At 39.5% G+C, this 27,240-nt stretch overlaps 1 protein-coding gene across 2 annotated transcripts in view; it reads right to left on the bottom strand.

The window, feature by feature from the left end:
• Positions 1–27,240, bottom strand: part of RPS6KA2 (ribosomal protein S6 kinase A2) — a 248,790-nt gene that overhangs the window by 46,835 nt on the left and 174,715 nt on the right. For both annotated transcript variants that reach the window (XM_050315637.1, XM_050315636.1), the window contains exons 4-10: positions 22,692–22,772; positions 21,806–21,885; positions 18,576–18,682; positions 10,746–10,783; positions 9,867–10,009; positions 2,082–2,152; positions 1,185–1,273 (exon numbers count right to left, since the gene is read on the bottom strand). In XM_050315637.1, the coding sequence (XP_050171594.1) occupies positions 1,185–1,273; positions 2,082–2,152; positions 9,867–10,009; positions 10,746–10,783; positions 18,576–18,682; positions 21,806–21,885; positions 22,692–22,772 (609 nt within the window). The remainder of the gene's footprint in view (positions 1–1,184; positions 1,274–2,081; positions 2,153–9,866; positions 10,010–10,745; positions 10,784–18,575; positions 18,683–21,805; positions 21,886–22,691; positions 22,773–27,240) is intronic.

Genomic DNA, 27,240 nt, shown 5'->3' with positions numbered 1-27,240 from the left:
AACTAAGGAACTTTGATTCTTTCAGCAAGTAGCTTTTTATTTAAGGACTGGTATCTAGAAACGCCTGCCGACTTCACCGGAGCCCCATTTTGGATGGATAGCAAATTGTGGGAAGCCACAAAATGAGCAGAGCAGAACAAAACTAAGAGACGGAGACAGGGAGGAAACAGTAGAAAGGAACAGAGGTAGGGAGTGGGAAAAAGGTTATATTTGCTGCAGCGCCTTATTTTTTTGAACAGGGATTAAATCCAGAAATCCCAACACTCTATTTTTTCCTAATGTCAAACAAATTACTTGAGAACAATTGAAACCTGCTGAGAAAATGTGTTTTTCCACTCATGTCTACAGCATGTCAGACTGCAAGAGCTACCATTTAGGTGAAGAGGTAAAACCTCTTGGGGACATTCCCTCTGCAGGCCATGTGGCATCCCCTCAGGACAAGAGGGGACACAGCAGCATGCTGAAGGACTGGCTCCCCATTCCCACCCAGCACTGTGCTTGGCTAGGTTGTCATCTCATCCCTGTGTGGAGCAAGGACAAAATTTGCAATGAAAATCACGCAACAGGCATTGCCCATGACCTCATCAAATGCAATTAATTTCTTAATAAAACTCTTAAACAAGTGTACAGATGGCATAAGATACATTATCCAATACATACTTCTTGTTTATCACAATTTAAATAGGCTTATTAAAAAAGGGTGAAGAGACATTAGTAAAAAGGCCATGATACATTTAGGATAATAAAGAACAAAGCCTACTGTGAGGAATGCTCCCAGCTAACAGAATGAGACAGGATTGAAACACATTTGAGAATGGCAGAGATGAAAACTCAGATTTGCAGCTGAGTTATACAGATTTTTAAAACACACTTGTTTCTCAGTTCCCTATAGTATCATATTCAGCAGTTATCTTAAATCCTCCAGAAAAGCTGGCAGTTTATTCTCCCTCTTTACCAAAAAAATGAAATAAAAATTAATACCATGTTTTAAATTCCAGTGCTTTACCTGTGCTCTTTGCAAATTTCTCTAGCAATGCTAAAGGTTCATTGTGCTCTGGGAAGGAATGCAAAATGCAATATAATGAAGAGGAGAACTATCAGAAAAGATGTGCTGAGAGAAATGATCACCACCTGACAAGGCAGGGTGCATGTAACAAATGCCCCGATCAAATGCACATACGTACCTAATCTGTTGGAGGGGTTCCTTTTGAAGAGGGCTCGCAGCAGGCTCTGGGCTTCTATGCTCAGGAATTGTGGCATTCCCAGCTTGGCTCTGAAAGAACACAACACTTGAAAAGAAAATAGATTTTTCAAGATTTTTTTTTTTCCATCCTGCTGTCACTGAAAAGGTGGAATTGTAGTACTCAGGATGGGCAGACACATGAAATCGGTGTAAAAAAGACTACCCAAGCATAATGCAACACAGAGCGAGGACCTCTGTTCTGCTGAAGTTGAGAGAGGTTTTCCCACTGACTTCACTAGAAGTCAGTGAATCTCATAAAACCTTTTGCAATCTAAATAGGTAATTTTCCTACAGAATTTTTCCACTTTTTTAGCTTGCTGGAATAAATTTGGGGATCAAGAAGGATTTAAACAACCAAACCTAATGAAAACAATTGTACTAAACCATATACTGTTTAAAGAGAGTAAATATTTTCTCTTGGCCATTCACTGCTACAGAAAAAAAATGTAATACTGAGAAAAGCTTAGCTTCAAATACATGTTTCTGCACTTAACATCAAAAGAATAAGAAATTTGCAAAGGAAAATATTTGAAACTTGGCAACAACAAAATATAAGGTCCTGCAGTAATTTGACTGTTCCTACATTGTGTGGATATTGACATTATTAGAGAAAGTAAGATAAATTCCTTTTGTAAGGCCCTCTGAGTAATTCAGTTCCTACTATTTATTCTGAAAGTAGTTTTAAGAGTCACATACAGGCATCAGCTACGTGTGCCTTACTAAATTCATGCCTTACATAGCTTTGAAATTTAGGTGCACTGTACTTGGGAACTATAAACTCTCTAAAGGGCTAGAGTTAACTCATAGTTAGAAGAATGAAACCAGTTTCAATACTCACTTAAGAATGAGTGCCATTGTCTCCTTTCTGTCTTTTCCCTGGAAGGGCAATGATCCTGTCAGCATTTCAAACTGTAGAGTAACAAAAAAATGGTAAATCAAATCGGTGTTGAAGTGGTCTGCATGGCTGATAGACACACCCATCTTCTATTTTCAACACAACTGAAAACTTTAGGAAACAAAATGGTCCAACAGGCTGTGCTTCAGAAAAAAAAGACACAGCAAAACTGGATTATGCAGAACAAGACTGTTTAACTTGAGAGTCTTGTTACAAAGTGTTTATGCTGATACTTGGGGTCAAGTTTTGGTATGTTTGGGAAGAAGTGTCATACATGTTGTTTCCACCAGCACCTGTTTTATGATCAATGCTGGAAATGAGATATTTGGCTGGAGGGTCCCTTAGTCTGCATGGGTATGGCTGTTCTTAGGTGTTTGGCACAGACTGTTGTCCATGAAAAACGGGTTCACTCCCCATCTTTTTAGGTTGAGACGAACTGCCTTTTTGATTGTATATTTGCACCACTTAGAGATGCTTCTGCTATATTTTGCAGGAGAAACAAGCATGAACCCCACATTCCCAAGGCATTTCAGTATGCTTTTTCTCTCCTGCTTTGGTTCCCCTGTCGAATTTTCCAAGTATCACATTTACCTAAACCCAAATCTCAAAGCAAAACTCGACAATCATCATCAATTATTTGCCTAACACATGTGTGAAAACATCAATCACTTATGGTTCCTTTGAAACAGATTAGTGCTTTCAGTAAATTCGACTGGAATTTCACATCTGTAAGAAGAAAAAAGAAAAAAAAAAGCCTATCAAAACCCCAGCCAAAGAAGTTGCCTTAATATGGTTGCAATACCAGGTCTTTCACACAGCTCTTGCCATGGAGTTTCATGGAGGTACATGTTGTAGCTGGTTTCTCTAACTAAGGGATGCTGAAGGCTATGCATCACCAAACACAAAGATACCAAGAACATAATTCAGCCTAGGCACAAAGGAGGGCAGTGTCCACTGAGGGTGAGGAAAACCATTACTTGCTCATGTCTGTGACTCAGGCATTGGATCTCTTCTACTATAATAAGAATCTAATAATTAATACTCATTGCTATAACTAAATACCTGTTATGACAGGAAAGACTCTGCAAGCCTATATGTATTTTTGTACGTTATCCCACAAGAAGCCCCACTGCTTCCAAGAAGCATGTTTGTGCTAAAAAGGATCCTTTCATTACCAAAACCTGTGTCAGACTGCTCCACAGCCTGACTCTTGCCTTTTGCCCAGATTAAATATAGCTATACCGTGAGAAAAATATAGAAAACATAGGAAAACTAATGGTGAGACTGCTGTGCTAGTTTTGGGAGAAGGACAGAGGAGAGATTTAGAAGCCAGATAACTAACTGAACATAATTAATTGAAGGATTAATCTGCATTAGTAACAAATTACCTCAAGGCAATAAAACCCATAGTAGAAACAGGAAAAAAACACTTTTAAAAATTGTTTACAGCTGACAAATATAAACAAGATTTGTAAAAAACAAATATGTTATCTTCTGCTTAGGTTAGGAGAGGCAAGAGAAGAGTTGCCTGGTAGAGCTGGAGGAAAGCAATTCATCTTCTACAGAGAAAAAAAATGGGGGACTATTTTTAAAACTGCCTAAATGACATTGGAACCTAAATACCATTTCCAAAGTAATTCTGGCCTATTAACGCCTCAGTCCTGATAAAAGTGTTCAGATGTACTGGAGACGAAGGGCAGAGAACATTGCTTGCCAGGGCAGCAGCAGAAATAGTACGTATTGTTCCAAACCCTTGTGATTTTTAAAGCATTTATGTTCAGGACGTGTACCTAATGTTCACTTAAACTTGCTCATGTTACTTTGTTGTTTTAATAAATCCAATTTACAGCACTAACAATGACTGCTATGTCTCATTTATACCGGCAGTACAGGGCTTGACGCTGCTGATGCAGATGATACAGATATAAGCAACTGCTGGGTCAGTGATATGTGGGAAGAAGTCAACTGTAGTTCCCTCTACAGCTGGGAGGGAGGGAGGGAGGGAGGGAGAGAAGAAGGAAGGAAGGAAGGAAGGAAGGAGGGAGGGAAGGAAGGAGGGAAGGAAGGAGGGAATTTAAGTTGCAGGAGGACGTAGGGGAAATGGCCATCCTGGAGGCTGCAGGGAATAGTTCCTTTGCTGCTGTAATGGCTAGCACTTTGTTACCACATGTCTCCAATTACAGAAGAAATAGACTTAACAGCAATATTTAAAGAGAAAGGCAGCTACATGACTTAAGTGTACCAGAGCTTTTTACTTTAATGGACTTAACTAAGTTGCAGCTAGAAGAAAGCACTGGTTTCTCAATTGAAGTATTGACTAAATTTGTTGAAGGTTAAAAATGAAATAACAAGACTGGAAAAAAAAAATATTCAAATAGTTCATGAGTTAATGCTCATCAGCTAAAGCTACCACTTTACTGCACTGTCTTCCTACTTATTTCTTTAAAAAATCAAAAATCTTGCAAAACCTAAACATGAAAACAGAAGTGAGCACCTGCTGCTTACACCCTTGCACATAAATACAAAGCTGTATAGGTCGCAGTAAGCTAAGCCTAGCTGACAATGAACTCTGTAGTATTTCTGGCTATTAAAGCAGTCCCTATAGTTTTGCTGGGAGACTCAGTTTTCACTCTCCCTTCCTTCCCATCCATATAAACCCTCTGTTTGCTCCTTCTTTCCCAGGGATTCACTTCCTGGGTATTCTGGAGGGCTATCTTCTGCTAGCCAGTACTTCAGAAGGCTGAGCCTCACTCCTACCTTGACTTCCTTTCTCTATCAATATTCAGCAAGAAAGGCAAATATTTGTTCCAGTTCAGCTGCCTATTAAGAGAACCACAGAATTAAAGGTTGATGGGAAGGGGCCTCTGAAGTCACATAGTCGAGCTCCTGCTAAGGTCTCTCCATACTCTGCAGTGCTTTTCTGTTTTCAGGGCAGTCTCCAATTTCAGTAGGCACTTGAGACACCAGAAGATGTACCTGAGGGAAGACCTTGGAAAAGAGTACTACATTTGCTGAGGAAATGGATTCAAGAAGCAACCCTGGTAGGTCTTTGAGGAAGATAATGAATGAGAAAAAAATCTACAGCTTGGATAACTGCCATATGAATCTTCCTAACAGATGGAAGGAGAGCAGACTGTGCAAATTACTTCAGCCCAAGTCTGCTGAAGTATTGTGAGCCTAGGATAAAATTCAGTGTTATGAAGAAACTTGATACCACTCAGTTTTGGATAGCAGAGAGAGATACTCTTGTCAGAATGGCCAGGTTCTCTTCTCAACACTTCCACTCATTTTCCAGGTATCTGAGACCTGCTCAAGCACTCAGTTTTATCATTTGTAAAATGCATTAAGAATTTTTCATCATTAGCTGGGTGTGAGGTGTAATTAATTAATACTTGCAAAGGGTTGAATACCTTAACATAGCAGCGACCATAAACATTCAAAATAATGTTCATGAAGACTATCTCTTGCACTTGGAAGGAAACAAGTGTTATGATGGGATTTTGTAAAAGAAGATTGTAATGCATTGATGTCTTTTACTGATTTTTTCCAATGCTACTGTATAGTTACTACAAAATTAGTACAGAGCTGAATAGTTTTGGATATCAAAAGGACAACTTCTTTCCTTGTGAAGACTTACACTACTTACACATTCCCTACATTGCTGACGTATATAAACACATTTATTTTTATTTGGGACCGCCTACTAAGTCATCATAGCTATTCTTTCTCTAGTTATATTCCCCTTTCTGGTCACAGGACTCTCAAAGGTGTTTTTTACCAGAACTGAAGCAGATAAGCACCTTCCATGAGGTGGTGGGCTTGTAAATCAGCTGGTACAATGAACTACAAAACCACTGCTCTGGGAGGCTTTCCAAGAGAACTTCTGCATGTTATATCATGCAGACCAGTTTATCTGGGATTCAGAGATGGCAGTGTGGGCATGAAAGCTCTCGCAGTGCAGCTGAAAAGGTATTAGTGAAATATCCAACTTTTTAACAATTTAAGTCAGACGCCTGTTAATGCAGATTTCTTGATCCAAAACTTTGGCAGAGTATGACTTCTCCAAAACCTCCAATGCAGTGAGTAAAGTACAGAAAGGCAGAAAACGAAAACTGTCTGGTTATGATAAGTCACATAAATTCACCAGCACAAAATTATAGTTGGGTCCCAGCAGTCATCATCACATATTTAATGAGAGGCTGGTACTGTCCTCTGGAATGCTGGAAAGGGTAAATTTCAATATTTTTATAACTATACTCTTTGACATATACTAAGCTACCATGAAACCAATTCAAACAAACTGAACAGAAAACAAACAGAGCAGGTAAGAGTTTTGGTTGTGTGGCCTACCAGGTGATAAATGAAATTATACTGGTGTTGATGGTAAAACCCCCAGTGAATAATTAATGAAATAATTAATAACATAAAGAATAAAAAAGTCAAGACCAGAAAATAGTCATTTCCAGACAAGTTTGTTTTGATATTAATCATCAAAACATGTCACATTTAAGGCTGTCTTCAAGGATCATTCAGTGTGATTCTAGTCTGTGCCCTGGTCACTGAAGTTTGGCAAGGAGCCCCTAGCATAACCCAACTCTTCATACTGAAATATTAATCCCTCTTCACAGAACAGAACAGATGAAAGTGTTTGGTTGCTCTTCTGATAATAAGGTTATAGGCCATTTTATAACTATCTGCCTAATATGTTCCCTCTTTTGATAAATATTAGAAAATTAATGAAAATTATGCTATCACATAAATATGAAAATTATACTATCACATACACTTCCTTTCAATCTATGCATATTCCACCAACCACTATATTTTGTCTATTTTATATCATAATGCAAATTAATTAGAGAGAAATATAAATAATTAATTTGAATGCCATTTAATGATCTTCAGGTTTTCAGACTGTCAGAAAAAACAGCTTCCCTAATAGAACATACAAGTAATAAACCAAGGAAAACAAGAAGAAAAGAGCAAAGCAAAAGACAGCATCAGAAAATCTTCCCACACTTTTAGTGTGCGGAAATACCCTTTTTCTGTCCCAACCAGTTAAATGTTGAAAAGGAAAAAAAGATTGAACTGATTAGACCTATTTTTCTCTAAGATGTCTGGTAGCACTCTAAGGCTTAAAGCATAAGCATACAGTTACAAAGGTTTTACTTTCTTTAATTCATCTCCTTTTATAGGGAGTTTTATCTTTTCTAGTTCTAACACACTGAATCCCTAAGGGAGGGTTGAAAAGAGTGATGGAAGAGAAAAAAAAAGAAAGCCTAGCAAAAAACAGGGAGGTAGTAGCCCAGTTTATTAGCTGGTGAAATAAAAACAATCTATACACCAAATGAAACATCACTTAACTGGAGACAGATAGTGAGAATGTACATCTATCCTCCAAAATTAAATATATGATAAAAAATTAAAGGGTAGGGGGTAGGGATATATTTATTCTATGAAATATAACCTAGGGATTTTCCTGATTAAACATATGGTTCAGAAGTGCTGAGCACCCATAAATGTATTTGTGGCCACAGGAGATAAGGATGTTCCACTCTTTTTATACTTCAGGTAATAAATTACAATATTTACTTATATTAACTGCTGTCAACTTGCTAGATCAGTGATGTAGGCACTCCCCAACCCAAATTTCCACTGGTTTTCACACTGCTTCCTATACTTACTTCCTCTGGTGGCACCAGCTGTCTGCTTAAGGTGAACAAAATTTAAATATACTCTATGGATTGTGGAATGTAGTGTACTGTACTATAAAATAGTTTCCATGCCACAGGAAAGGGTGCTGCATTAGAAGACCACATTACTATGTTAATTTCTGCTTCTGCCCTGATTCTGCAGGGAAGCTGAGATAACCGTGGTGAGGTGCACTGTGAGCCACAGCTGCAGAGATGTGCTGCTGGTGGTGGTCGTGCCCCAAGCACCTGGGTACATCTGCAGCCTGCACACTTCAGGACAGAGCAGCATCACCTCTGTTATCTGGACAGAGCCCTGTGAGAGCGGTAAGTGCATGGTGTCTGGGCTCCAAAAACCTATAGTGTTCATACAGTGTCACAAGCCATCTTTTGATCACTCCTTCATCCTTCTCAGCACCGACAGCACCACAGACTGAAGAGGCTGGATGGGTGCAGTGGGAGAGCAGGTTAGCACTTGAACAGCTAATTTTAGAAGGCTGGCTTGAGGAGAGTTTAATACCTCTCTGAAAAACTTTCCTGACATTGCATTTCAGTGTCAACTACTGCAGCACACAGGAGGATGTAATCGGGTCCTTCTCATAAGCCAAGCGGCTTCACTGTAGCCTATATCTCTTGGAGCTCTTCTTGGAAGATGTTTTCTAGGACCTCACTTCTTCAGCAGTCACGAGATTTCTTTTGACTTTCAAGACTAATTTCACAATGAGTTTATTCCTACCTGCTCTAGGGAAAACATTACTCTTTAGCTGAAATAGCTCCTTTCTTTCTGTGGTGTTTTTCCCTATGATGGTATAGGTACTATACCAATTTTGGACTATTACTGGACAAATAAGCATCTTCAATTAATGGATTTCCTCTGCAACACTGTAGCAAATACTCTATTCTAATTGAGGCCATGAGGTCCACTTCATTTCCTTTGTTCAGAAAAAGATGGCTATCTCATAAAGTAAAAGATCAACCTATCATGACTGATTTTTTGTACATTCATTTGCATTTTATCTAACTTTTCATTTATTACCATGTATAAAAATGAATTAGGAAAGTTTCTGATATCGGTTTAATTTAAACTACCTCTAGAATAGCTTGAGGGCACTTAAAAGTTAAACAACAGCAGGGGAAAATTTCAACTTCTGTATAACTAATCTAATGCAAAGAGCCGTCAGGAAAAGATGAATTCCTAGCTATTACTCTGTGTCAGTTGATACACTTGTGTCTGTTTCTGGTGAGTTTCCCCACCTGAAGAGCAGTTATTTTAAAACTCTTTCATACATGAATTTTTTTAAACCAGCTTCAGCATGTACTCAGAACAAAGCAAACATCCCAAACTGGTCATAATCAAGACACCGTATAATGATAGAGAAGAAGAAAGAATCATGCCATGGCACACATATGCACTTGTTTTCTTTTCCCATCAGAAGAGAAGAGAGGCTTTTGAGCTAATAAGACTATAGGACATGCACAGCCAGTTATCAGTGGAATAAGAGTCAGCAGTGCTTTTGTAAAGAAGACAAATGAGTGGCAAAAGGACTACTGAGGTCCTGTGAAACACTCAGAGAGCCCTGTAAAATACATCCTTTTAAATCTGTATTTTGCAAAAAGCAGTATAATTCTAAGTTTCTCTAGGAAGATTTCCCTAACATCTGAAAATTGCTACTTGGTGAACTGTTTCCTAACAGGAACCGTGTTAGTAGCTAGGAAGATGTTTCTTCTGAAATACTCCTGCTTTTCTGAGCTTGCCCTGCTCTGTTTCTGTGCCAGAGAAATATTCATGACTCATGGCAACCAACTGAGGCAGCAAAGGACTGTAAGAAAAAAGAGGGAATCTAGGGGCCAAATGTTACTTCATATACTGCCTGGAGCAGCTGGCTTGCCACAGATGATGCAATGAAAATGACCAAGCAATCATTACGCATCCACTTTTCTATCAAACTTTGACTGCTGAAAGCAGTACTTTTTATCTGAGGGATCTAATCCCTCCTACAACCACCCCTCCAACAAACAAACACAAATTTTCCATTACCATGAGTACACCAAAAGACCACCAGTCAGCACTCTGCGTGTGTCCTCGTCGGTTGACCACCTCTGGGGCCATATACTCTATCGTCCCACAGAATGAGTATGCTCTCTTGTCGTGGTCAATGGCTTCTTTACTCAGACCAAAATCTAAATAAATTGAAACAAAAATGACCTGTCAAGTCTATAAAAATGATTATTTATGCTTTTGCTCACTTAATCTGTTTGAACAAAACACACCAGCCAGCTGATGAAGAACCCTTCTGTTTGTGTGCAGAAAGGCCACAAGCACTTGTGTGCTGAAGGCCCGCCGACATGGAGTGTCTGGTTGGCACTTGTTAATACACCCTGAAGGTAGGTATATCATTTTCTCTGTTCATAAAGAGGTTCTGGCCCAAAGCAGACGAGAGCGTTTAAATAAGCAGAAATATACAGTTCAGGTTTGGTGAAAGCACTGCCAGTAAGGATTCTTGCTCAGATAACCAAAGGATTAGCAACAATAATCACAGATGCCACCAGTGAAAAGGCACCAGTGAAAAGGATGGCTAGACAGCACCTCCAGGGTGGCAAAGGGGTGTCTTTCCAGGCATCCTCTGCTTGGAGTAAAGCAGTCATAATGGGAGAATCCTTTCATCCACAGTGGTAGGCAGCCAAGCCTACATGCTTCACATCAGTCAAGAGTACAATTTCACCAAGAAAATGCTATGTTCTCCATGTGCTGTGCAGCATGGGGGTTTGAAAATTGCCAGAGAAGCCCACCATGCAAACTCTTCTGGCTTGTAGTTTTTGTAAGAAAATTCCTTCCAACCAAAGGCCAAGATACATGGAACATTCTGCAGAAGAAATAATCAGCTTGTAGATGTTAATTTTTCTGTGCCTCACATACCTGTTATCTTAATGTGACCCTCTTCATCAAGAAGAATGCTATAAAGAAAACAAAAACAAAAACAACATTCATTCATTAGTCAGGCATAGATGTCAGTTACCAAACAAGAAATAAAAATGTTTAAGATAGATAAGGAGATATGCAAGACTCAAATACTTATGTAAACAAATTGTTAGTGGATTCTAAAAAGAAAAAATTTCCAGAAAGAAAAATGAGCCTCAAAGGTCCACCTAATCTCATGTCTGAAGCACGCACAGCCTGCAGCAGTTGCATGAGGAGCCTCCTCCTTACTCCATAGGATGCTCAAGGTGAGCATGCAAACAGAGCTCAGAAAGAACACAGTGTTCAAAGCCAACTACTGCAGAGTGCATTCTTCCAGCAGGAGGAGGAGCTACAGGTCTTCTACTCATAATCAGAGCTTGGATCACTGGACCTAAAATTAACTCCAAAGGTTCATGCTGAAGTAATAAATGTGATCGTGGAGCACAATGCCTAGTCACAGCCTAATCTCTTGGATCTCAGCCTCTGCTAATTTATTCTGTCCAAAAGCACAAATGAAAATTCAGCCTGGAAGCCAAGTTCAAGTGTTCTCATGTTTGCCACCTGCCAACGTATTTTATTCTCACAAAGGCACTCCAACATTTCTGTGTGAAAAATGACTGTAGTTCACAAAAAGCAGTGCTAGTTTTTGTGGAAACAAGAAGGAACACTGAATATGAAAAATAATGATTTTTGGTAAGTACATACTGACATAGTAATGAAGGTGGTGTTTCTTCAGTTCTAATTCCTTCTCATTCACTTTTCAAAATGGTCTAGCAAGGTGTCAGCTATTTTTATATTCCTCTTCTCTTAGAGAGTCACTTTAATACAATTATTCAGGAAGAAAATAAGACAGAAGTGAACCAAATATAATGGGCTATACTTTTATGAAAGGATGTGTCTGTACTGAAACATAACTGAAAAAAGATGATCTTTGGTCGTTCATTTATGTGTTTGGAACAAGCTGTTGTTGTGTCATTCATCGAACAAAGGCCAGAAGCTGAGTCCCTACTATGTCTTCAGTAATTAAAGCTTTTTCTTCTCAATTAAAGCATCTTTACCTTTATTCTTTCTCCGCAGTTTTCTCGAAGAGGCATAATTTTTAGGTAGTAGCCTATAACAGGTATGTTTAAATGTATTTTTGTGACTGCAACCCCTAAACCTGTGCTTCAGAAGAGAAGAGAATACAACATCTGCCAGTGTGGAAGTGAGTGTGAACTCAGACTCAGATCTGGAAAAAAAGCAAGGGGCAGTAGAGCTCAAAGAAACCATGCAAAATTTTGCTCCATGCCCAGGAAGCCTCAGTGAATAACAATGCAATTCAAAGGTTGTGGGGATTTTCCCAGAAACATCAATTTTTTATTTTATAGATTTTATATTTCACGATTTCTAATTGAAAATCCATGCTCCTTCTGTATGCATACAATGTATGTTTCCCATACGTTGACCTTCACACTGATTTGTGGGTTCATACCTTACCCTCATTAAAGGGATGGAGGCAACACCGGCACAGCTATCAGGCTGATAATACTTAGTCAAGTGAGTCAGAAGCACACAACAACAGAGTTTCTCACACTGAATGTTCACATGAGCAGCAAAATGAATGGATCCTGGTTTCCAATGGATGTGTATTCTATATCCCCTAAAATGCGATCTACAGTTTCCTCCTCTGTCTCATGTTCCCTAACCACCCTTTTACCATGCCCTCAGCTGCTGGCAGCTTCCTCTGGCCCCTGGAAGCACTCTTTAGACAGCTGGGTGCTCCCATATTTGCCATCTGCCATTACAAATAATGTTACAGTTACTAGCCAAAGATTATATGTGATGGAAAAGAAAGTAATACGCTAAAAGTGAGGGAAAGAAAAAAGACAACTGTTGCACTGAATTATCTTAGAGTGACATTAAGAAGCAAAGAACAACATACTTGCTTCTAAACATCTGAATTACAACAACAAATAGTTTTCCTTTGACTGCAGAAGCAAACTTATTACCTGATCATACTCTGTGTCATCTCTTTTTATCTTTATCACTTCACAGTTCCCTTTTATCCCAATATGTTCATAGCAGAAACTTTATTGTGACAATCAATCACAATTACTTTAGCTATGGTTTGCAGGATAAAATAATCTGCAATAAACTAGTATTATTCTGTAGAAGGCAAGAAAGACCAGAAGTTGCAAATGTGATTCAGGCTTGAGAATAATATTTCCTCTAAAATAATATTTTAAAATTATAAAAACCATAAAAAGTAGACTACTTTTAAATGCTAAACTAGGTTATAATTCCATTGAGTGATAACCTTTCTCTATGAGATTTTTCCATTTTATTTGTTCAGTTTAAGATTTGAGTGCTTTTCATAGAATCACAGAATCCACAGAATCATAAATCATAGAATCAGATGGGTTGGACAGGACTTCTGAGATCATCAAGTCCAACCCTTGATCCCCTACCACTGCAGTTACTAGATTATGGCACTAAGTGCCACATCCAGTCTCTTCTTAAATACCTCCTGGGACGGAGAATCCACCACCTCCCTGGGCAGCCCATTTTACAGGATACTGTCATTGCTGACCTGCTCTTCAAAACAGTAACAACCATTATTTGGTGAAGAATATACCAACATCATAAATAAGTTAACCACACAAAGGCTTGGAACAAAAAATTCCACAAAATAAGGCTATCTCTTCAAGAAGAAGAAACTGAGGGGAGAATTCACTGCAGTCTACAGCTTCCTTACAAGGGGAAGTGGAGGGGCAGGCACAGATCTCTTCTCTCTAGTGATAGGACCTGAGGTACAGGTTGGATTTCAGAAAAATGTTCCTCACTCAGAGGTTGTCTGGGCACTGGAAGAGATACCTGAGGGAAGTAAGTGGTCACAGCACCAAGCCTGACAGAGTTCAACAAGTGTTTGGACAATGCTCTCAGACACATGGTGTGATTCTTGAGGTTGTCTTGGGATATTCTATTATTCTATGATTGAACATTTTAGCATCAGGATCATTCCCCAAACATTCAAACTGCTTTCACTGATCTCAGTTTAAAAGTATGTCTTCAGAAAATAAAGGCTAAAAATCTCCATCCCAGAGGCTGGGAAGCTAAGTTAGTAGCAGGGAAATGACATACTCCAAGTTACAAGAGAAGCTCATAGTAGACCTAGGACTGCAAAATCCATAGTAGTTTTCTGATGCAACTTTATCACAGGGATAAAAAGCTTTCATTATGAGTTGTTGGCATTGTTTTATATCATGTCTTAAATCAAGGCCAGAGCAATTCTCTCCCATTTCTCTCTCTTTTTGGTTTTGACTCATGTCTTTTGGGCTTCACTTTGTGCTCCAACATACCCAAATCAATGTGTAGTTTTGCCAAATCTATTCAAACAAGAACTCTAGGACTGCTTTTTTTTTTTTTTTTTTCCCTTTGGATGATTTAAGTCTTTTTTCAAAGTCAGCATAGTTTTGCAGAAGATTCAACCCACACTTCATGCTTCTCAGAAACTGCAGCCAAATTTTCAGGTTGGAAAGAAAACATGAAACTTCATAAAGAGTGTTTCATTTGATTGCAGGTTTTGTTATGAAAGTACTAGATGAAGCAGTCAAATATCTATCAAAGAGATGACGATTCTCACAAACTGTCAGCATTTTGTGACATTTCAGTGTTTGCATGATCCCATACTATTTCATAGAATCCCATGCTATCTCACCCTGCTGAACATAAACTCTGCTGTGGCTTTGTTTGACAGCCCAAAGTCCCCAAAAGGGACTGTTACTTTGATGGAAGTTGATGTTTATTTTCCACCATAACCCTTTGTCCTTTACTGATTTTCAGATCTTCCCTCTCTACACAGGGCAGCTACATTCATAAATGAATTGCCATAGTTTGCAACATGATGCATTAAACAGTGGTGTTTGGGTGTTTGGTGTTTTAGAATATAGTTCAGCATATCAGAAGTTGTTGTATGAGCAGTCATATGAACTGTCCCTTGTACAGATAACTGAGGGCTTCACAACAAACACACCCCTTGTTAATCAAAGCCCCTCTGACAGAATTGTATCAAGGTGCACTTAGGCTCCTGGAGAGAGAAAAAACAAAGATAAATAATAAAGTCCAAGTATTTTCAGATGGCAGAGTTACTTCTAAGTCACTCATACCCTTAAACCACAGCATAAGAAATAACATATGCATCACATACTACTTTAAAAGTTCCCATTTTTCTATTTTGGCATGTTTACCATATTTAACAGCTTGATCCTACAATTCTTAAATAAAAATTTGCCTCACCATGTAAGTAACTCCATGGCTTTCAGTGTGACTGAACAATACCTTGTTCCACAAGAGATGACACTGAAACCCCCAAGACAACTCAAGGAGAAGAATTTGGCTGCAACAATTTAAGGGAAGCATCTGCTTGTTCTAAACAAAAATTTAACTAGAAAACTCTATTTCTTGCCTTTTTGAAGTAAGTACAGCTGACTTTAGAACTACTCTCAGTTGCACATAAAATTAATTGATAGCTTTGAATTGTTAACATGGATTTTTGCTCAAGGAATTTAAAAAAAAATGCTGGACCTTTAATTTTAATATACTGAGGGCTCTTTCAAATGGTCTGAACAGTGCTATTTTCTAACTAGTTTTTTTGATGCAAACAATTCTGATGAACTTCATTTTAGGATACTTACAGCGCTGACTGAAGCAATCTCAAACCTATTAGGAGTTACTTTTAGAAGCTTCTGAAGGACAGCAAAAGCATTGAACAATGAAAGATCATATGCAGTGCCTATCTTTAACAAAGTGACGGCGGGGCAGGGTGGGGAAGAGAGAGAATGGGGAAATTACAAACTAATTAGTTTATCTCAGTTCTGCAAATCTGACAGAGTAAACCTCGCGCTCTAATCAGACTGGTAATGCCTCTTCTGTGTAGGATTCTGCACGTTGCACTTCAAAGGAGATAGGTATCAAGGGAAACCAAAGGCAAGGACTGAGAATGATTGAACACCTATAAAGACTGACTACTGAAGAAGAGTTCAATGTGCAGAAGAATGATGTGCTTGCAATCTCCTGAGGTTGCTGCTGAGAGCAGAACGAGCAGGCTGGGGAGTCCAGGAGGATAGGCCAAGGAGCAGTGGCCTGCAACAGCAGCAAAGGAATTTCGAATTACCTATTTGGAGCAACTTTCTAGATGTCCTTTCTAGGCCTCCCATGGAGACCAGCAGCTATTTTAAGACTAGGTTAGCAACACACCTGTAATGGCCTTGATATATACAGCCTAGCCCAGAGGCAAGGGGAGGATGAGAACATCCTGGGATGGTCCTAATTTTCTTCTATTGGCTGATTTAGAAATCTATTCTTTCCCAGACGTAACTTTCAAAACTAGCAATTTTTCCCTTGAGAATACTTTTTTCTTATTCTGTTGTATCTATTTATTTTAATGGGCTGTCATGCTCTGCTGTCCTAGGTATGACTACGCACAGGCTTTGCACTAATAGAGCTATTTTTAAAAGATGTGGTTTTCAATCAAATGCCTTGCTTTATCTCCAGGTATGAACTTTTGTGTCATTCCCTTTCCTGTACAACAGTAATATTCATGTAAACCAATTTTATACTATGGCATTTGCATCCAAATGAAACTGTATTACTGCTATCCATTTAACTGTACATAAAAGACCATAAACCATATATACAAAAGTTAGGAAATACAAGAGTGAAGGTTGCCACTCACTATATTAAAGTTTTCAGTTACACAATAATACTGTTTTCTTCCAGAGAAATCTTGTCCCACTTGGGAGACTGGTAACACTCAGGGATTTTAGCAGAGCAGTACATTGAAGGAGATGGCTGGTTTCAGCTCACACAAAAATACACAGAAAGCTGAATTCCATCTTTTCTACATGCTTTTATTTGACAATGGCAAATTAGTGACACCTTCATTTCTTAGGTGAGCTCTAATTTCTCGATTCACTGATCCCTAATTTGAAGCATTGCATCTTGGTCTGCAGAAATTTTAAGCACTCTCACTTGCAGCTGGAGTCACTGAGAGATGTGCTTTGAAATGCAGAGTGACACTTCATGATGAGAACTCTGAAAAATCCAGTTCTCAGTATCTCAAATACAGTGAATAGTTTTGACATGCACTTAATTTTCTCCTTGGTTTCTAACTTGTCCTAAAGCAAAAAATTACAGCTTGTCCCTATAAATGTAGCAGCATTGTGACTTATACTTGAATACAAGCTCATGTCTGGATACCTTCAAATAGCAAATTCATATATCATGTGTTAGCTTGAAAATCAGCTTCACCAAACATGAGACAGAAAAGTAGTGCATGATTCATACTAATGCTCACTAGAATCAAAGTTTAAAACTGAAAACCTATAGCTGGAGTTATTCTGTTACATTCATGAATGTTGATGCTAGATGGATAAAAAAGCAATTCAGAATGAAGATGAAACTGAAGACCTTCTGGCAGAGGATGCAACAGCATGTGGCTGTGGCAGCTGTGGTGTGACAGCTGCCTACCTGCATTTCATGTGAGTAACAAACCGGTACTTTGCTCCCTCCAGCTGTTTAAGTTGGAGGACGACTTCCCATATTTGCCTAAAACTCTGGTTTTCAGTTTTGGTTGCATAAATGAACTAGACTGAAAAATCTGATCATCTGCAAAACAGTTTCTAGTCCAAGAGAATGAGAGCTCTTATTAAGTACATCTGTTGAACTTGTATAGTACTACTACTATTACTTTTCTAACCAAAACATAAATGAATTTAAAATTTACATCATATAGAACTCTAACGTAGATAAACAGTTTCCTCCCCTTCAACTTCTCACTGCCAAAGTTCACCTGTCACTTTTGGTCTCTTGTTTTGTCCATGATTGTGAGAGCAATAACACTCCATTTTAAAGAAAGAGCTGCAGATTTTTCAATTTGATGCCACAGAAGGAAAAGGTTGCTTTGTTGTTGGACTTTGAAAGTGTAAGCAACTGCCAAGCAGACTGCCCTTAATGGTCATCTTTTATAAATGATGGTGACCATTACATTAAAAAGGTTGGTAATTTTTAAATGTTGCAGCTTGCTCTATTTGAGCCGGCACAGCAGATGCAGGCAAAGCACAAGGCAAAGGGCACAGAATAAAAACAGTATCATGCCACTCCCAGTGATAGCACTGAGGGTGTCGTTTGCTCTCCTGAAGTACTGAAAATAAAATAAGAGAAAGGAAAATGCTCCATAGCATCACGTTAGGAGTGGAAAATTGCTGCAAATGTAAGTGAGAATAAATCTTTGGAAAATATTTTGGCTAGTTAATAAAAGTGTTTTTAAAATCCTGATTGTCATGCCTCTTGTGAGCTAACAGGTACACTAGTTTTCAGACATGCTCATTCACTTTAAGTAATGGCTACAATAAAACTGAAAGGTGCCATGACCATGACATATTTCGTATGAGCTGGAAGTGGAGTTGCTTCGAGTGGTTTACACTGCATCAAGGGGAAGGCCAGACTAAATGCTGCAAATAGAGAACACTGCTAAAGGCACAGGGATCTGAAATCTGTGCTGAGATCATTTACTAAACTGAAGGCTAGGCACACAAAGGTCCCATTATACTGGAGCACAGTCAAAACACTTGGCCTCATGTTAAAATGATATGATAGGAAGACCCTACTGCTGTTAGTGAGGGCCTTGTGTAGAGTCTCACATACAATAAGGAAAGCAGAGCCTCTGGCACCTGATTTAGTAGCATGACAAGGAGCAGAAACAACCTAAAATGTATATATGTTTCAGTATGCTTTTTCTTATTAACTTACTTTTCTGGTTTTAGATCCCTGTAAATAATTCCAAGACCATGGAGATGGTCTAATGCCAAGGCCAGCTCAGCTAAGTAGAACTTGACATCCTCTTCTGTAAACATCACCTAGAGCAAAGGAAGAAAAGAACACATCTATTTATTGGACAGTGGTGGGCTGGCTTGCGTTAAACAGACAGGGGAGGAATTGTCTAACTTGGGAATGCTGGAAGGACCACCATATCAGGTTCAGTTTTCCATAATTTGTCTGTACTCACATTAACCATTCTTACCAGATTCCCCTTATAGAACAAAACTTGAACTGTTAAGTACTTCTGTTCCTCAAAATATGCTGCTGTTATTCATCTGTTTTATCTGTTTGGATGGCATCATGTCACAATAATATGAATAAGGTTTTAACTCCTTAGCATTTGGAAATTTATGGCGAAATTAAATACAGTCAGTGCAGTCCTTATTGCTTTCATATCCCTATATTTGCTAAAATCTTGGCATTTGGTTACCAAATTTCCAGGAAACAGCATGGGAAAACCTTTCTGGGGAAGGGAAATGCTTCCAAATCCGAGCAGAATACACAGCATGAAGAGACTTTGAGATGAATTTAAAACCCCATACACTGAAGGTTCCAGGAATCTCAGTGCAGATGCCCTAAGCAGTGATGTCTTATCTAACATCCAGAGCCTGATGAGGTGTAAACCGAGGGCCCTTTTTTCTATAGTTGATACAGGATACTGCTAAAACTGAAAGCCCTGTTTTAGGTGAGAAGAAACTTCTGTAATTAAAAAACCACTAAACTCTGAAAAATTCAAATGGCAAGAAACCCCTTTGGTTCAGCTTTCATTGTCTCTCAGACTTTCTCTTTCATTAAATTTCAATATGTAGAGAGATAATTATGCAAAAAGAGAAGCTGATATATTGGACACACAAGTGTGAATACTATGCACGACAGAAGTAAAATAAGTCAGCTCAATACAAATTTACTTGTCATATGTAAACACCACAGTATGCAAATACTACAGTAGAAGTTGCAGAGCTTGATTTCAAAATTAAGTCTCTGCTCTCCGAAAGGCATAGCCAAAATACTTAAGTGCTCTGAGAAGCTCCAGACAGCTGAGAGAAAAAAGAGATGATTCAAAGAACAGATGTCTCACAATTTAATTAAGAATTTCACTGCAAAGGCTAGAAATACAAATACAAGCAAAATAATAAATAAATACACAAGCAAAAACCATGACTAAAAATTTAATTGTACTGAACGTAAAAATTGCATTAATTTTCAAAATAAATTTAAATTATTTATAAAGTTTAAAATAAATAATGTAGTCAAGAAATTAAATCAACAGAATCAGGGAAAAATCTAATCTATAGAGATATACCTTAATGTCAGATGTCTCAGAAAGACAGAGCAAGAAATACGCAAGCTTTGCATGCACGTATGTGAGATAGATAGATAGATAGATATAGATAGATAGATAGATAGACAGATAGATAGATAGATAGATAGACAGATAGATATAGATATATATATGGGATCTGCCTGGAAGTCCACTGAAATCAATACCATTCAAGCAAATCTATAATAACAAATCGCAAACAGTACAAGTTTTCCCAGACCTTCTTCCTTTGCAATACCTTGCCATTAAATGGCTGCAAAATATAGGTAGACAATGTCAGCTACAAACACTGGAAAAAGAAAAGTACATCTTTACTTTCAAGTTAAGAGGACTCATTTGTGATGGTATAAAGCAGAGAAGTCAGTGAATTGCACTGGAAAAGCTTTGGGGGAAATGTGAAGCTTTAAAGAAGTACAAAGTCTGAGTTGTTATCTTCCACATCTGAGTTCTCTGCTTGTACAGAACAGGGACCTGCCCTCTGTAGGCAAGTCACATTTTCTCTCCTCTTCCATGAAAACAGGGAGGTCTTTGCTGTGATGGTAATGTTGCCTCATAATAAAGCCTGGTCTCATGACAAACAGCAGAAGGATATTTTACAGGGGTTTTAAATCTTCTTCCTCATATTAAAAATAACTGCTACCATGTACTAAGCACTTATATAAGTATCATCACTCAGCAGTTCAATTAACCTGTTGCCAATGTCTTCTTTCATTAGCAAACAAGCCTTGAAAGCAAATACTTGGGGTCCCAAGCTGTGGTGCACACAGCAGCCTGCAGCATGTCCCAGAATGACGAATTGAAGGGGTGGGGCGGAGCTAGGCAACTTTTGACTAAAAATGCTGTTTTCACAGCTTTTTCAGTCCTTCAGTAACTCCCCAAACCCAAGAAGACTAACAGAGCTTCCCCTCAAGATGGCATTTGAAAGGTCTGTATCTTTAAAGACTCTGTTATAAGTGGTTTCCTGCACCCCTGTCTCCACACCCTGGAAAATGACCATGGGCTGGGGACATCGTGTTGGGGACAGAGAACACCAGGGTGCAGACAACTCCAGGGCACCTGGCCTGCCTCACTGGAGCCTCTTGCACTGCACACAGGAATGTCTCTGACTCTGCTGGCTCACAGAGGTGTTTGGAGAGGCTGGGAAGAGGTAAATGAACCTAGAAAACCTACTGCAGCTGCTCTGTATGAGCATCAGCGAGACTCAAGTTTGGGCTGTTCCCTGGCTGCTGTTTCCTTAAGCAGCAGTAGTCCCTCTCCAGGGGCAGGGCGTGCAGAGGACAGGGATGGGACGAGAGCCTGAGAAGGTGATGGAAGCAGCAGCTGCTCCTTGCAGGCAGGAGAAGAGCAGTCGAGGCAGCCTCCCAGCCCCGGGGTGTGGCCTCTGACCTGCTCCCAGCAGCTGCTCCAGGAGGCAGCTCTCTCCTCACTTGGTGCAGTAGCCGTCCCTGAACCATGGCTATCTCTTCTCTCTGCTGGCAGAGTGTGTGTCTTTGCAGTGGTTCTCTGCTCATACCCGGGGCAAGAGGTATTGGAGATTGATTTCTCAGACTGTTTCTCATCACATTCAAGATTTATTTTGAAAGCAATGTGTCGGGGCTATTTTGCTCTAGGAATGGCTTAGCAGTGGTGCCGTTTTCTCTGACAGTGATGCCTACATGGTATCTGCTGCATTACCCATGTCATAATTCAAATACAGTTTTTAAGAATCCACTTAAACATGCAAGATAATACAGCTCTATTACACATATAGAGGACTATTCCCAAGGCCATTTTTCATTCCCACTGGTTCTGAAAATCCAAGACAGTCTTTAATTTCTAAGTTAAAGATCTATCAGCTTACCTCTTTGGAGAGTCTGGTGAAAAGGTCTCCTCCCCGCAGGAAATCTAGTATTAGATACAACTTTCCCTCTGTTTGAAATGCTGCATTAGAAAAGGATGGAGATGTTGGCAGTTTGAATCAAGATAAAGTCTCCAAAGAGTAAGTCTTGTGGACTAGCAGTGTATCATTCATGCCATTGCTTCACTGTCATTTCAGATCTTTGAGAACTGAAAAAATTAATTTCTCTACAGAACTAAGCAATTGAGCTCGGACTATGGGGAAAATGGTATCAGCTGAGAGACAACAGCGTATTACTAACATTCCTTTCCCCTCCAAGCACCTATGAATCAACAGTACTTCCCACTGCAGGGGGAAGTACTTACCAGGATTCACTGAGGGCTAGGCATAGAAAGAAGCTCCCAGGTTTGTATGAGATGAGAGCCTGCACTATCCAAATGTTCTTTGAATACCCTTTATAGTAATAATGGGGCTCCCCAGGAAGCTGATGAGGAGGTAACTCCAGCAAGACACCACATTCATACACACACACATATATAAATTTGGACTGGTACTGGTTATTAAAAACAGTTTTTATTTAGATTCTCTTCTTTCTCAGACATCAGGTAAGGGGGTTGGCAGCTGTATATGCAGCAGCTAATCCACTAGCACTACCTATCATGTCAGACTTTATGACAAATCTATTTTGGTGGAGGAATGACTAAAACTTATACTGAAATTATCCTTTAGCATAAATGAAGAATTTCACATAGGTAGCCTTTATGACTTTGTTAGAAACAGAGCTGTAAATAGGCGGGGGGGGGGGTATTTGTATGAAGTTATAATACATCTAGTTACAATTATCCAACCAAATTTAGAACAAACATGAATTATATTTTATTATAGTTACCATAATGAAGCTTGACTATGAAGGGATGGTTCACTTCTGCCAAAATATCTCTCTCCATTTTTGATCGTACCCGATCTCGAACTATTAAAAGGGAACAACAAGAACAGTGACATATTAAGAGGCAGCATGGTCACTAGATACAGTACTGGAATGAGGTTACGGTGATCTGGATTCTGCTTCTCACTCTGCTGATGGCTTGTGGTGTGACCTTTGGCAAACCACACCAATCAAGTGTCCTCTTTTTCTGCCTGTCCTGACTGTAGTAAGAGTATGTTCTTCAGGAGGGCTCCCTATCTTCCTCTGTAGTAGAACTGCCCTAACTAAAAGGACTACAGAATTACAAACAACAGGAAGACAATTACACAAAAAAACTTCCAGTAAACCATCCTAACAATCAGCAATAAGAAAAAAAAGAAAATAAAAGGAGTAAATAACTAGGTTTTTTAATGTGTGTGTAGAAATAAATTTACTGTGTGATAGCAGTAACAAAAATTATTTTTAGGGGTTAAGATGAATAATCTTAAGGGAAATCACTGTTACAGAGGTGAGCTGAGTTCAAGCTAATCAACACTGATGCTGAAAATTTCAAAGTAAAAACATCTAGCAGAATGTTCAGACACTGAGGAGGATTCAAGTCCCCATATTATCAAATCTTGATCTTAAAGATGCATTTTTTAGTCAATCACTGTTTTATTGAAAGTATTGACATTTTCTTCTTTCTCTGCATTACACAATGCCAATATGCTTTTCAGATGAAATCATCTACAAGAGATGTTATGAAACTATTTTAGGTAGCAAAGCCTGAGATCTCAGTGAGATTCTGTCACTGCATGCACGTGCTGTGGAGCTGCTGAGAAGCTGAGTCCTCTCAGCACACCAGTAATGAACATACCATAATGAAACCACACAGTCTGTTGCTGTACTTCAAAAACTGATGCACAGAAATAAGTCCAAACCAGCTGGTCTGAAAACCTTAAATAGTATTAGAGAGATACTTGGATTTCTTGCTATTTTGATGCTAAACTTAGGTCAATAGTGATGTAAGGTTTACTAGCTCATTCAACCTAAGCTACCTTCTAGATAAAATTCAAAACAAAGGGGATCTTAGAATTTTAATCTTATCTCCCAAGTGAAAATCACACGTCACACACTCACAGAATGCTTAACCTATGTGAAGGCAGACCATTTCTTATGCTATAGATCAGCAAAGATCCCAGGCAGGAATTCTTGTTGTACAGGTGGGCATTGCTACATGGGATGCTTCCCATTAAGCCAGGTTAGTTAGCCTAACAAAGTGCCTGCCTGCATTTACACTGCACAGGTGTGAGAACAGCCTGTCAGAACAGCAGCACGCCCTTCTCTCCCCATCATTTCAACCTCTGAACAGGGAAAGGCCCAGCTGTGCAGGCAGGTGCCTTGCTAAAGCCCCCTTCCCTGTGCCCTGCTCACTGCCGTGGTGGTTGCAGGCTGTGGACCTATCAGGGTGCCACATCACTCTTCTCCCCACATGCACACAGGAGGCATGCCAAAATTAAAGAAAAGATGATGATGCTGCCATAGAAGACATCATCTCATTCTCCAGAATCATGGCCCTGAAACCACCCTGAACCTAATTTACTCCAGAGCTGCTCTAATCACCACCTTCAGATTGGCTGCCAAAAGATCATCACTGGAACTTGTAGTCAGGACTTTAGCTTGGCATGTCAGTTGGTGATCTGCCCTGCTCTGTGCATCTTTACAGCATCAAATACTGTCTGATTTAAATGCTCTGAAGGCAGAAAGCTATATAGGCTCAGATTTTTATGCAGTCCTAGCACTCAAGAACCTAAGAATCATATTCTCCAGAAAGGCAAATCCACTTGCTTTCTGCCATTGTCCTTTCTTTACTCTGTAACTTCCATCTGCCTAGGCCAATTTTAACTTCAGGAGCAGCCTCCCTAGAGGTATCCATCTGCTGGCACCAGTGTACATAACACAAGAGCACCATCAGAATATTCACCTGTATGACTAAAATGCCCACTGGGAGTAGCATTCAACTGCTAAGATCTTGACCCTTCCACCAATACTGAATTTGTTTTTTAGAAGTGTGGTTTGCCACTTATCTTTACATTGTATGTCAGACAGAGGCAGAGAATCCAGCCTGGACTAATGAGCACAAATTCACAAAGATTGCATGATGTTGGACAAATTAGCTCTCCCTGAAATAATCCCTGGTGATCACCAGGCAGAAGGGACCAGACTGGTGGAGCCTGTAACAAAGGAAGGAAACACCTGCTACCCAAAAATAAAAACAATTCCCATTTCCAGGTATTAGTGTTGTATGAAAGAGAAGGGGAGGCAGCTGAGGATATATGCAAATAAATAGAGCTTATCCACTTCTATCTGTCTAGTTCTGAACATTAAAGAGAAGGATATTGCTGCTTACTTTGCTGGTCTTTTCTCTGTCTTCAGACTTACCTGGAGTAAAAGTTGATTTTTCTACTTCAAAAGAAATAATTTTAAATATGACTTGAAGAGCAGTTTCAGTTTTTGCATATAGATTATATGTTACAAGGCATGGGGGGGTTTTACCTAGAGTCTTGTACAAACTAATATGTATCAAATTTAAACTGGTATTAATGTATGAAGATTATATTTCAGCTTCAATTTTCAAGTGTCAAATAAAAATGAAATTGCTTTTGTTTACAAATTCTAAACCAGTCATGATGTTGTTCCTTCGATAACTGTTAGTACTGAAGAAGAAATTTTGTGTAGGTATGCAGACACCTACATACACATGTATGTAAGATATACTTTCTGCTCCTAGTAGCTCTTGTTTCTTAAAGCTTTCTCTAGAAGCTCCTGTAGGGCTGAGTTTCTCAGACTTTGCCACAGCCTGAAGAAGAACCTGTTTGAAAGTTACAAACGCTTGGGCACTCACAGCCAAACTTGTACTGCACTTGACCCATGCCAAGTGGCCCCTCCTGATCCTCCACTGTCTCTCTCCCAGTGTTTTTAACTTAGGAAGGGAAAATAAAAAGAAAAGGAAGATGAAAAGCTTGAGCATATCACTTGATAACTATTGGGAAAGAAAATCTTATGTGAAAAAATTGGCTTCAGTAGCTGCTGCATTATGGGGCTACATTTAATTCTTTTAATACTGGCCTTTTTGGAGCAGAAATTAGGATCGTGAAGCCAGAGGCTCAGAAGCACCACAAAGGTAGTTACTATCTGGGCACTGCTGTCCTCACATGGCCTGGGCCAGCCCAGTACTCCACCAACACCTTTTGCTGGCAAGACCACTAATGAGGGTGGGTGGCACTTGCAGTGGGGTCTGCCCTGTTCCCTGGGCTGAAACCCCACTGGTGCCCCACATGTGTCATGCACCTTCCTTTGGGGCCAGCTGGATCCCACCAGGGCATGGATGCTTTAAATTAGCGTTCCCATGACAGACACCATTTTCTGCTTATGGCTTTGCCCTTTAAAAGTCTAAGGCAGAGAAAGATCCAGCAAGACAGTGCATATTACAGATGTCTTAATGGACTGCCTGGCTAAGAGCACTGGGCTGCAGAACAGACTTGATAAACAACAAAGTCTTCAGTGCAATGAAACTCGTCTCCGGCTTTCCTATGGGAGGAACCACAGGGCGGTGCATCAGTGGTAAAAGATAGGAGCCAAGATGTATGTCTATCAGAAAGACCAGCCCAGAGGAAAGGAGCATCCTGTCTGTTCTGAGGACCAGCAGCAGGGCAGGGAGTCAGTGACTTGGGGCTATCCAGCTCTGGCTGCCCACACAGACGGTGCAGAGATATATGTGATATATTCCGACTTCCTCCATAGGTGCTGAACTTGGCTGTTGCTCTCACCTCTGTTTGCCAACAGCACAGGAAGGCAGAGTCTCATAGGTGAAATATTTTCTGTACGCATTAGTTGTGGTCCAGCACAATCTGCTTTGCTCATGACTGCAGTCGTTTGTGTGTTCAGGCCCTGTGAATGTCTCTGACTTATTAATGCAGCCTTGCAAATGCAAGCAAAGTACTTGTCTGCTCCTATACACCTCTAGAAATAATTAAATGACATCTAGCCTAAACACTGTTTTTAAATAAGGGGATCGAGATAGATTTTGGGAGCTCTGCAAGGCACCTAAAACTGAAGAGAGTTCTAACACTTATCAATAGCTCTGAGATAACCTACTTTTTTAAGCTGGTGTTAGAAGCATAGATCCTTTCATAAATCTAGTTCCAGCATGAATATTTGCCGGGTGCATTGAGATACAGGAGCCTGGTCCCTCCCCAGAGTCCTTTGGAGTGGTTCAGGGCAGGACTTGGTGATTTGGTTACCTCTCTAAGTGTGTCAGTCTTTGTCCACTGTTTTAGAGACAATCTTCTTGGTGTCACCAGGCTAAAATCGGCATTTGGGAGCTTAATTTTTAGTTATTTTTTTAAACTAGGAATGGGTTGTTAGATGATAGGTTTGGTGTCTTAGTGACTTGTTCTCATGGCCTTTTGCCTTTTGTCCTTTTTGTGCTACGGAGTCCCTTGACCTGAAATATCAGGGAGAGAAATCCCCC

This window comes from Myiozetetes cayanensis, unplaced genomic scaffold (assembly GCF_022539395.1).
Source record: "Myiozetetes cayanensis isolate MyiCay16 unplaced genomic scaffold, myiCay2020 scf2-11, whole genome shotgun sequence".
Lineage (NCBI taxonomy): Eukaryota > Metazoa > Chordata > Aves > Passeriformes > Tyrannidae > Myiozetetes > Myiozetetes cayanensis.
This window is presented reverse-complemented; position numbering and strand designations above follow the sequence as displayed.